General features: G+C 40.1%; 1 protein-coding gene across 3 annotated transcripts in view; it reads left to right on the top strand.

The window, feature by feature from the left end:
* The window catches only part of ABLIM1 (actin binding LIM protein 1), a 139,162-nt gene that overhangs the window by 75,079 nt on the left and 51,141 nt on the right, over positions 1-12,942 (top strand). For all 3 annotated transcript variants that reach the window (XM_026069785.1, XM_026069783.1, XM_026069784.1), the window contains 2 exons: positions 4,578-4,665; positions 9,509-9,567. In XM_026069785.1, the coding sequence (XP_025925570.1) occupies positions 4,578-4,665; positions 9,509-9,567 (147 nt within the window). The remainder of the gene's footprint in view (positions 1-4,577; positions 4,666-9,508; positions 9,568-12,942) is intronic.

The following is a 12,942-nucleotide window of genomic DNA, read 5'->3' on the forward strand; positions in this document are numbered from 1 at the left end:
CTGTATGTGTGCTTATGAAGTGGGTACTTTTTATGCTGGGTTTCTGGGTCACATTGCATCAGCTTGCATGTAGCTGTATGTGTGTCCTTTGGGTTGGAATCAATCATCTTGTTTAAAATGTCCTGTGGTACCCACCATTGCCTTCCCTGACCCCTGTGAGCAGCAGTGCACTTTAAGCTTCAGGAGGTCCCCGAAGGCATCTTAATAAAGTGAATGCAGATCAGTGTTTTGTGCATTGCAAAGAGGCTTCACTGTCAGCAGCGTAAAAGGGGTTGTAGGGGAACACTGTGCATTGCATTTAGCTGGTGTTTCAAACAACTCCCTACCTCTTATCCTTACAGTTTGCCTGTTAAACTGCAACGGGTCTTGTAAGCTTGATGCACACAGGGTGTAACGTGAAGACTGTGTTCTGTGGCCTTTCCTGTTCCAGGCAGTTGGTGAGGATTATTACTTCTCCATTAGAGGGAGCCTTCAAAGCCCTCTGAAAGCAGCACAGAGTAGCTTTTAAAATGGCATTGAAGACTGGTTTAATCAGCTAAGGAGGATTTGTATGTCTGTGTTGAGGTTATTTAAGAGATTAAGATGCTGCAAAAAGGCTGACACTTGATAGCTGCTGAGTCCGAAAGGGTGAGCTATGAAAAATTTGGTCTCTTGTTATTAACTGTTGTTACATGTCTTAGTAGTATTAAAAATCATAATACAGCTTGCACTTTTGCTAGTGTTAYCTGGGACATGTGCACCTTTCTGCAGAACGTACACATCTGGCTCCCCTGTCTAGCACATTATTCTTGAATCCTAACTACTGACAATCCTAGAGGAGGAGAGGAGAGCTGATTATGAAGCCACCTTCCCCCCCCCCCCCCAACTGGTCATTAGGAATACATTTTTGTAACAGTTTTTCTTTGTGATGTTTCTTCTAAGCACTTTATAGAGGACATTAAATGTTACTTAACCTTATTCTATAGATAGGAAAACTGAAGCTCAGTGTTGCTAAAGATTTGATTCCTGTATAAGTCTTGAAATTATCAAAACAAATAGAACCTTAATACTATGTAAAATATTGTTAAAATCTATTTTATCTACATATGTATACATATAAAGCATTTAGTGTGTATAGTAGATATATATAGTAGTATATAGTAGATACATAGCAGGCCTACATCACTGGTCAGCCATGATTCAGTGAGAATTGCAGAACCATGGTAAAGTACTCAAATTTAACATATATGTTTATATCTACATTTATAATGGCATTTATAATCATATGTGTTTGACTATTGTTCCTTCATTCTGCAGTTCTGAGGCTCTGGAAGTATTTGATGAATGAGTAAAGAATACTGTTTTTTTTTTTAATGTAAATTTTTATGTCCACTGTGTGGAAATGGGATTTAATCTGAGAACCTATTTTAGATTTGTCAGTATGGATAGAAGATAAATAAAAAAGTCAGAAGAGATTGTGTGTTGCTACAGTTTGATGACCGATGCGAGGATGGCTCAAGCTAGTAGAAATAACTGAACAAAGTTGTTGCGAATAAACTGCAAAACAAGAAACAGGAATGTCAGAAGCCTGGGTTAGGACTGGCAGGGTAGCTGCGCAGTGCCCAAAGAATTGACGCCTTTTGCTTGTGGCGATGAAATGTGGCATTTGATTAAAACATTGGGGTAATACATCTTTCTTGTTTCCAAAAAGCACACCTCAAGGGCCAGACTGGAAGAAGGACAACAGTTAGAACTGTACAAGTGTGAATGTGTGATTTCCGTAGTCCACACATCATTATATGTTGTGATGCTCTCACAATATATATATCTCTACTGGATCCTAACTACCCTTCTTAAAACTACTCTCCCTTAGTTTACCATCAGGATCTTCAGTAAGAATAAATTTTTTTGTAAAACCTGCTTCATCAGATTATACTGGTGTACAGACTTTTTGGAAATTAACTGAAATTAAGAAAGCTTTTTACCACAGGGTTATTTCAGTCCTTTGTTTCTGGGAATTTGGATAACATCCAACACATAACAGGCCCTGTACTCTTTCAAGTTCAGACTATGTAGCTACTTCTTAGCTACCCTACAGAACACCTTTCCAGAAGTTACAAATTTTGTTTCAGAAAAATCCRTATGCCTACTGGAAATTTGAGCTTTGTTAAGCAGCAGCACAATTATGTCGCAGAGATATTCTTTAGTTGGATGAGACACAGGCAGAGCCCAAGAAAGATTTCTGTTTTATTATTTCTAATGTACTTTTAAAATTATTGTCTTCCTGTTTGGAGGAGATCCTTTCCGGCAGTGATTCAGCCTTCTTAGAAATTTTTGTATCTCATTAACTGCGAGCAGTTCCCAGGACACAAGATTTGGCATCATCTCTAAGTCAAATATGCCTGGAATCGCTTGTGACAAGCACCTCTGTGGATCCCACTTTGCTGAAGAGCCTTAGGAATGCTCAAAAGTTTTTCGTTGTTTTTTTTTTTTTAACAGGTACCAAAAGAATTGCTGTTCCTCAGTATATACAATATTGTTTCTGTGGTATGTCTCAGAGAAAAGCAAAAAGTGAAAAGTAGGATTTTCAGCTTCTGCTGAGTGTTGAGCTGTCCAAATTGGAGATGTATCTTTGAACTCCATTCAGTATTCACAGCCCTGTATATTTATGTTCCATAAATATACAAGTAACTGTTCTTCTCTGCACGTCTGTGTTCAAGATCAGAATCGCTGTGGCTTGATTCCAGCATTATGTTTCAGATACATACAGAATTTCTTCGTTTTCTTTTTCTAAATCCCAGTCTTGAATGGAACCGATGGGACATCTCAGAGGTTAAATCATTGCTACAGGGAGTCAGAGCCAGAGAGGACAGCCAACACTGAAAATGATAGAAAGAGAATTAGCAATGAGTATGTTTTTCCATCTCAGTTCAATATTGTTTTTGTTGCTGCAAGTCAGGAACAATACTGTGTCTTCTCTCTCCTTATCTAATCTTTCTTTAATTGCCATATCTTGTATTGACCTCTCTCATTCTCCCTTTTACCAGACTCCTTTTGGCGTGGTAGTGGTGTAAATCTGCGGTGCACAAATACTAAGGGCAGTTAATCCTCCTGTTTGGCAGATGCTGCCCTCTAAGGAGCCGAACCAACAGCAAAGATAGAATCTGTGCAAGAAAAGTACAGGCTCATTTGCAAAWGCAGAGCGGCTGTATAGCTAACCCACCAGCCAACTGACTGCTCTCCTCGGGCCTCTTGTGACAGAAAGTCCTAGAAAGGAATTGTCCTTAAAGAGATCATGACAGATGAATAATATCTGCAAACACCAGAGTCTCTGTGAATAGTTACCTTTCCTGACAAATATATTTTTAGTTTGCCTCCACAGACGTAAGTAAAGATTGAATTTCGTAATAAGTTACAAGTATAACGAAATAGGAAATTATTTGATGAGATTTTACAAGTCAGCTACAGAGTAAACAGGTATTTTGTGCATATAGCTTTTCAGCTGATATGGAATATTTTTTGAAAAAAGGATTTGAGGTTAACTTGTGAAGAAGCCACAATTTTTAAAAACTTTTAGAATTCAGTACTTGTTACTATTCAGGGGTTTTTTTAAGACTAATTATTGTATATTAAAAAAAGCCTAATGTGGGTTTTGCATGTTCAGTTTCTGATGCAAGGGAATTAATATATTGGTGGCTTTGCTCATCTAAGGAGAAGAAATCACATTAGTATCTGTATCCCTGATTTTCCCTGTCCTCATTATAGCCCTGATATCTGATCAGCCTCGTTGATTATGAGTATCAATGTATTTAAGAGACTGAATGACTCAGAGGATTTGGATTTGGGTAATGGGATCTGGAGTATTTAGCATCTTTAGGTCAATAGTTCAAATTCAGTTCCAGCTGTGTGTGCCAGTGTGCCCTCTGAAGTCAGGCATATCTGAATTAAGCTAATGGTCCCAGAAKTTGCCCTAGAGAGCCCTCTTTTCCTTAATGCCCGTATCATCAGTGTCAGGAAGAAGGCCAAGGAACGAAATGGCAGGTTATTCGTTGTCTGGATTCATCCATAGCAAAGGGACAGGAGAAAGCACATGTTGCTGGTGTGCTCTCTCTGCAAGGCACCTGCTAAAATGAGGAGACAGCAGGTTTACAGAAATGCCTGATTGCATTGTGACCTTCATTACTCTGGATTCTTAAATAGATGAAGGTTCAGAAAGGTGATGGGCAAAACCATGGAGGATGGATAGAGTGGGACATAGCCTCTTACCCAGGAAATCTTTAAAACACTGGTCACTTGAGCCTGGGAAGTTATAAGGAGGAAAGGCTGTTCTATACTTGTCTTATTTCTTACAACCTTTTTCCCTAACTAGCTGCTGCTGGTCTCTGCTGTTGAGGCCAGGATACTGGATTAGGCAGACCTTTGGACTGAAGCAGTATGTCAGATCTTACGTTCTCGTGCCTCCTGTCACATTATAGGGCAACATTATATCATTACAGATGAACTAGAGGAAGAAGAACAGTGGTCTGTCAGCAATAACAAGTGTTCACAAAGCAGTGCAATGTATTGAGCCCTCATTTCCCTTTTTTATTTTTGTTTAGGCAGGTGACAAGCATTATCATCCAAGCTGTGCACGATGCAGCAGGTGCAACCAGATGTTCACGGAAGGAGAAGAAATGTATCTGCAAGGTAAGGATGTCTCCAGGCCCCAGCTGCCTCAGAAATGGTAGGCCTAGGCCTGCGGCTGTTCAGCCAGCTGCCATGGAAACAGCCCGTTATCAGTGGCCTTCTTAGTTCATTGCCTGGCAACAGAGGAGCTGGTTCTCTTACTAAACCCAAACCAGAAAATCAGGCTTCTTAATTCTTCAGTCACAGAACTCAGCGGTTTATAAAGCATCTGTACGTTATACAGGCAAAGAGGACGAGAGCCATTCTGGCTTCATTACGGTCTTCTGATACTTTTTCACTTGAGGCTCTGTTAGGTGGCCATAACAGTGACTTCGCATTCACTCCACACCTTCACTGCCCCAAACTGTGTTTTCAAAAGGTGTATAGCAAAAATGAAATTTATTAGGCTGCCTCTAAATTTGGCATCTCACAGAGAGCTTAGCACGCAGACTACTGTATGAGATACCAGACAAAGTCAGCGAGTTTCATGTCATTTTCCCCCTAATTATTTTGATCACTTTCTCTCCTCTTATGGACCAGTCTCCAAATAGTAAAAGGCAGTGGAAAGACTTCCAGAGATTGTAGTGAGCTTTCTGAATGATGTAGATCTTGTTCCCTGTGCACATTGTTAGATTGTCTACTCTTCTGCTTACTCATATCTGTTTGCCTAAGCTGTTTCTCTTTTCTCTGGTCATGTCTCTCTTTTCATTACCATTTACGTTACTTTTATTGTTGATTATTTATCTTTAATTTACATTATTTTTATCTCATTCCACAGTCATTTCTTTTTTGTACACTCATTTTCATCTCCACTTTCTTATTAATATTCTCACACTCACTTCCAGGTGTTGCCAAGCATATTTTTTTCCACAATCTTTTAATTTCCCAAAGAATGTGCTCTTTACTTTGAAAAATATTCTACCTAGTCTCCCAGAGGGTAGCACTTTAACTATTAGGCTACAGCTATTTTTCTGACTTGCTATAATTTTAATGAATATAGGTAGAAAGACATCTAATATGCTTTTATGCAAACCAGAAATCAAAGAGAAAATTCAGCTACATATTGTGATTTTGTTTTAGAACTAGTTTAGAACGGCTTGTGTACTTGTTTTAGAAAACTTGCCTGATGTGCTTGAAAAGGCCCTAAAAGAACAGGAAAGAAATGATGAAAGTGTGGAGGCAGTGGAAATTCTGAAGAGAGATTCCTTCTGGAGGAATCCCAGAATAAGATATTGTTAAGAAGAGGAATTCCTTTGAAGATAACTTGTATTATTTTATAGTTTGTCCTCTGCAGTCCATCTTTCTCCTCCCTCACTTGTAAAGAGTTGTATTTTCATCATCTCATTCCAGCTGTGCACAAAATTGGATATAGAGTTGTTTAACAGTACTTCCTTGCAAGAGCAAATAGAAGCTGAAAGAGGGTTGGGAAGGAAATACTGCTTTCTAGTGGTAAATTAGAAAAGACTAATTTGAAAGCAGCAGGGACAGCACCTGACAATTAATAATCTTCTTAGTTTCCTCACATCATAGTAAGAGAAAGTACAGGTAAAGTTCAGGGTGAGCAGATTAATTCTGTAATGATATTAATAATAACAAGTGATGAACTGATGCAATTTGCACAAACCTAGTAGAGAATAGAAGTTCATGTTGATTGGGCAGGCTTTGGTGTAAATGTCTGTGGATCCCCAAAAGACAGGAAGTACTAGCTCCTGATTAACCAAGGATACACTTGTGCAGGTGATATGAGAGAGGAGAGATACGTGGCTCCTTGGTCTGCCATCGTTCTCTTCCTGGCTGTGTCTACTTCAGTATCTCTTTTCTTGTGGCCACAAAGCAGTGTTCTTCAGGCTCACTTAGTCTCAAAAGACGAGCGGAAGTTATATTGCTTTGTTATGTCCAGCTGTTTTCTGACCAAATAATGTTATTGCTGACTGTACCCCAGACTGTCCAGCCAGAGCTTTTCCTGCTGAATTCAGCATGTTCACAAGTGTAAGGGACCTAAAAAAAACTTCCCCATGCAAAGTGCTCAGCTTCAGCTGAAATGGTTATCCTGACTCCATCTAAATTGTTTCCCCTAAGGAGCAGAATAACAGCCTTCCAAGCATTTTGCTGAAATAAAAACACAACACCACAACACTAGAGCTAGAGCCAAAATCACATTATTGATAAAATAAAGGAAAATAGACAACTTCCTTCTCAGTTGTAATTGTCCTCTCCACTGGGCATGAAAGCACCGTGTTGGTATCACTTTGTATAATAGAGGAGTGAAAACCTGGCATGTTTGTGGTAGCTACTTCTATCAGAAATGTGTAGGAAGCTTGCAAAAGGAAAAGGCATGGAAAAACAAGCCCTCTATCCTGGGACTTTCTATTTTAAGGATGGTTTGGATAATGCTAGCAGAAGCACCCTGGCTCTCCTCACCCCAACCCATTCCCCCTACCCTCCACCCCAGGAAAATGACAAGGAAGCAGCATCATTTTCTCTTTCCCACAGACTTCCTAGTAATATATTATAATATGGACTGCCCCAGAGGACTGTTGCCAAGCTAGGATGTTGCTTAGCATTTAGAGGGGTGCTTCACTTGATTCTCACACAGGCTTTTAGCCTTATTTATTGTATAAGTAATAGATCGAGTTACTGTGTTTTAGAGAGCTATTTGTTGGATCAATGATACATGCAGAGTGAAAAATTGCATAAATTAATATGTTGGCTGGGGTCTGCCAAGTGAGCAAACAAACATATATTAAGAAGGGGTTTAACCGCAATTTGCTGAACTATTTCCAGTAGGAAAAAGAGAGGTGACACAGCTTGAGTGTTTCAGAATAGGTTGGCACATTTGGGTGGATGACGTCTACAAGTTGTGGTTGGCTCGGAGTTGAGGATCATGCAAAATATTTACTTTTAACTTCTCAAGCCTACTCTGTCTTATTTGGGTTTTAAGGTTTCGCATGTTTCAAACCTCTTACCATTTTCTGAAAGAAAACTCACAACTGTTAGCTCAGTTTCACCATGAAAATGGCATCTAGACCTTCTTGCATTTCTTGTTCACTTTCAACAGCTCCAGAATTCTCCTGGGGTGTTTCTAAAATTAGGCCAATTTGTACAAAATGCTGCCCAAAACCACAGTGATAGCCTTTGCTTTGATGATGGGGATGTTTTGATAGAAAAGAAACCAAGGTATAGAGGAACTGAGAGAATTTTTATCAGGGCAACACAGGAAGTCTGCAACTGAATTTGAGAATTGAGCCTAAACCTTCTGAGTCCTAATTCATTGGCCTTATAGAGTGAACTCCCTTCTTCCTGAGAGCTTAATTTGTCTGATCTCCTAATCAAATCCACAGGGCATGTTTCTCTCCTGACCTTTGCAGACTCTGTAGGGTCTTGGCTCTGAGGCTGCTGTTTGTTTACAGTGAAGGCCGTTGGTTGTTGTCTGATCATTTCCCCCTGCCAAGTGCACAGTTTCTTCTTCCTCAGCTTAGACTGAAAGCCAAACATCTCAGACCCTGATCCAGAGTCAGTGTTCTCTCCAATCTTCTCATGATGATTATTATATCATGTGCTGCTGGGAAGTGAAATCATTCCTGCTGGTCTTTACTTCTGTACTGAGTCATGCAAGGGCTCGTTGGAATAAAGTCTCCAGGGCCCCTGACCCTTGCTTTTCAACTGTCTCTGAGGGAAGGGTTTCCTCTGGCTGCCCTTGAGCTAATATTCACCAGTAGGAGATCTGGACTTTTGTTTCTTTCTTTCTTTGAGGACAGAATGAAGAGGAGAAGTTCCCTCCTGCAAACAGGCAAGGCTCAGTATTGGCTTTATAGTAGTTGGAATGAGGTTTGAGTTTGACCACAGCAGCAGTCAGTATTAAAAATCATCATTAGCTTCTGCTCAATTTCAGTTTGGCTAATACCTGCCAGCAGTGACCACGGTTTGCACTCTATTCCAAAAGATAACTGAAATGGGATAGAAATACCCCCTGCCTCTGACACTGCTGGGCCCTCGAGGGCAGTTGAGTGTTTACATTTTTACAATGTAAGAGAGAATCCCATGTTTTGGGGTACGAACAACAGAGCCGTTTCCTTTTGCAGCCAGATATGCAGCTGAAAGCTGCCATGGGGAAACCCTAGTGCAACACATGCCACTGATCTTACAGAACAAGGGGTAGAAATGGTGCATGTGCCAATGGCAAGTATGGCACGCTGTGATCTAGGGAGAGGCTTCTTCATATACTGTTGTGTACTGCCTGTGTCATACTGGCCTCTCTAGCTTAGTGTAGTGGGTGAAATTTAGCCCTGACCCTGCTGTGTTATGAATTTTCTTATTTTTCTCCTAATGAGCTTTTCTTGTTGCATTTTTTGGTTGTTGCAGGGAAGAGGTGCTATGAGTAATACTTTGCACTAACTGAATATAGTTAGGAAATTATAGGACTTTCCCAGAATCGATGGACTTAAAATCAGAACTTTCTTTTTATATCTTCCCTTTTTGGTGAGGTACATAAGGGGAGAATAGATGAAGTAACCGTGGCCCAGTTCTTTTGCTCTAGCCCTCCACCCTGGCCAGAAGAACCTTCCCTCTTTCAGCTCCAGCACCTGATTCTGCCTTGCTTCCATGCTGCTTGAGGCTGTTTGAGTTTTAATTAAGAGTGTGCGCTAAGTGCTTTGAGAGTCTCAGACAAAGGCTGCTCTAGGTGGGTCAAGAATTTGGATTTTTGTGTTTCACCTGTATTTCTCATGAGCTGAAATGGAATATGAATACTCAGGTTCATACAGATCACCATCTGATGCAATGAAGGGGTTCTCTTTAATACCTGACTTTTCATGAACAGAGGTCATCCATTTCACTCTGAATAATTTTTTTTTTCCTCCCCTAGGTTCCACTGTCTGGCATCCCGACTGTAAGCAGTCCACTAAGACTGAAGATAAGCTACGGGTAAGCAGAATTTGTAGCAAAAACACACCAGACATTTTTGCACATGCAGTAACTGAACAGTCTTCTTAAGAGAATGATTTCTCATGTTTTTTATTGCATGTCTGTGACCACTCTGGCAGAATAAAAAATAGCACCACGTCAGAGGTATTACTGTGCTTTTTAGGCTCATCACCTTCACATATCTTTCAGTGCACTGCTCCAAGGACTCTGAAGTCCATCTCTTGGCCTTTGATTTCCAGCATGTAGCATTATGTCATCTGGATAAATAGTGTTCTCAATGACCAGCTTATCACTGTGTCAACCAGCTTTAACTTTACCATGTGAGAGGCAGAATTGCTTTCAGAAAGGTTGTAAGGATATTGCATCAYCCAAGGAGCAGACAGATTGTTTATACCAGTGCTCAGTAGTTAGAAGATACATGGAAGGTATATATAGAACCACTCTTGGCGCCAGGCCTGTATTTTCTGGTGGTTCTGCAAAAAGCCAGTGATACGGCCTCTTTGCTCTGCTGGATTTCCTTTCCCTGTAGAACAGAACAAAACAAAAACCCCTTTTATCATTGAAGCTGCTTCAGAAGTTTTCAGSAAGCTCTGTGTTCTCTCAGTAACTGAATTGTGATATAAACTAATCAGCACTCTAGCTGGTCAAGATCTGAAGTGGAGTTCATAAAAACAGTGGTTGCTTAAGATCTTCCTCCCACTGAATATTTTGGTGGAGGATTACGAAGCCAAAACAAGCAGAAAATAAAGCAACCCTAAATATGTAATGAGAATACATTGCTTGCCTTTACTTTTTCTCCAGCTGTCTGGCAGTTGGTGATTCAGCAGTGAGCAATATGGAACATACATATTATAATGCACAATTTATTTTCTAGCAAGTAGGTATTAGTAACTTGTTGAAAAAGAGCTTAAACTCTGGGTTGGGGGAACTGCTTTCCTTTTCACTCTTCTTTTTCCTTTTTATGTTTCATGACAGCATTCCTCATCTGAATTCTTTTATCCAAAGAGTCTGGTTCTGCGCAGGCCACGCTCTGCAGAGGTTTGCTGTTGTGTTTTCATAGTATTGTTAATAGTCTTCCTTCCTGAGAAGATATTATTCTTCATTATTGTCACCTGCTGCTCTTGCTACTACTTCTGCCATGCAGCTTTCCTGCCATCACGTGCCACTCTGGGCACCAGCTCTGTATTTTGCATTGTGTAGTGCAGTGTTGTTTGTTGACTCTCACATTTTGATTTTATTTAATGAAATGCTGATTTTTTTTTTTTTTGATTTACATGAGCTTTTGGGTGCTGTAGTATTGGTCTTCCAGGGTTACAGAAAGTTTTTCTTCTGAAACAAAAAATAGGTGCAAGTGTGAAGCAAATGAACATGGTAAAAGCACCTGGTTTTGAAGGGATGGTTAAAATGAAGTAGTTTTTCATGAACAATGGTTGATGTTTTTCAGAAAAAAATGCCATTAAAATATCAGTTGTTTCTTTAAGTGTTGACCAACTACAAATCAATGTTGTAGTTGAGGAAATATTTACAAAATTTTGGATTTGGACATGTTCTGTGCACTGTCCAAAAGCATTTGCCTCCTGTAATCAGGGGCATATCCATTTCAAAGTAAGGAGGTCCTCCCTGTCCCCTTCTTTCTAGACTGTCTGTTTACTTCCTCACCTCAAGTTTGCTTTGTGTCCAACTACACCACCTCCCTCCATTTCTTCTCCTTCACAGCAGTGCTTATTTATTGGTTATATCTGCTGCGTGAGAGGACATATGACTGCAGTGCATGTAGGCATACCTGAGGTAGCTTTCACCTGATAATGAAGTAAAAATATGCTGAGATGGACTTCAGTGCAGACTAACAGTAGRCAGACAGGCTTATAGCATCCCTGCCACTGGATTTCCGTTATGCCTACTCATGCTACCTTCACATCTCTAATTGCAGCGTAGACATAAGCCATATCATCAGTAAGGGCAGGATATTTGTGTTAGATGCAGTCTGCAGGGTAGTGTTACATGGTTGAATCCAACACTGTGATTCAGTGGGAGTTGATGCATGTCCTGTCCCCTTTGTCCTGCGCAGTATTTTGCTCAAAATTAACTTTGGAAATTGCAATGCACTAACTGCTCCTAGGTGTCGGTCTCTCTTTTAGCTACAGAACAATCTATAAAGTGACTCCAGCTGTAAAGATGCATTATCACTGTTTCTAAGGAGGGAAATGTCTCTGCTGTCCTAGACTTTATGGAATCAGATATTGGAGGCAGAGAATAGCAATCTGCGGAGTCTTTTCGCTAATCTGTTAGGCCAGCTTAATGACTTTTGAAGCGCTACACAAACGCTSCTTCAGCTTAGGATGCCGGAGTTGTGAGCTTTCAGTGTTGAAATACAGGAGCCTTGGGATTAGAAAAAAAGAATCCTATCCAATATATTAGAAAAATATGCAAGGAAAAACAGGAGTGCCCCTTGTCAAAATAAAGGCATGTTCTCTTTCTTACTTTGTAGACTGCGTAGGATACAGGTAGCTTAGGGTCAGGTGATATCCTCTTGTGTAAGCTTAATGAGTGTTCAGTTCTGTCTGGATTTACATGCTTATTATGTAAAGTGTAATTCAAAGCAGACTTTGGCTTGAAGTATTCTTCTGTTGAGTAGACATAAAGATACCATCATTGCTGTTGCAGTGTAAAAATGGGCCAAAGACTCAAATCTACAGGAAAATTGTTCTTATTTTTTCTAGAGCCTGCCTGATGCAAAACCCATTTGCAAATAGTAAGCAAGATCCTAAAGCTTGCTTTGTAAATATTATCTGCAGTTTTCTCCAAACCTTGGTGGTTCAGTCTTGTTGATTTCTGACTAAAGCATATTTCAGCAGAATGGGACACGTCTGCCTTGGAGAGGGTTGGAGCATTAGAAAAGGGCATTGTTTAGAAATTCCGTTGGTGCCTAGATCTTGGATTCAGAGGTCTGAGACTAATTTGTGACTCAGCTGAGTATCAAATAGCTAATGGTAAATAAGTCACAGAATCTTAGCCAACAGCAGAAACACATGACATTTTTAGATCTATGAACAAACTTTGGTACCAAAGTCAAGAATTTTTGAGCCTCAGAGGAACACCCGCCACCAGTGAGCTCCATTTAATATGTATTTTTTGTTGCTGATATGGTGGCAGATTGTTCTTCTTGCAAGACAGAAAGGGCATATGCTTATTCTGCAGCCTTCCTTCCATGAATAGTCCCACTGAAAGCAAACAAACTTGTTCTGTTTGGATGGTGTATGGAATCAGGAGAAGATGGAGTTAATCCTCACTGTTTATGATTCAAACGGAACTTTACTTCAGGCACTTTAAACATAAGTTTGATGCAGTAATTACATCCTGAGCATTTAAGACCAG

The sequence above is a fragment of the Apteryx rowi genome, unplaced genomic scaffold (assembly GCF_003343035.1).
Source record: "Apteryx rowi isolate R43461 unplaced genomic scaffold, aptRow1 scaffold_3, whole genome shotgun sequence".
NCBI classification, from domain to species: Eukaryota; Metazoa; Chordata; class Aves; order Apterygiformes; family Apterygidae; genus Apteryx; species Apteryx rowi.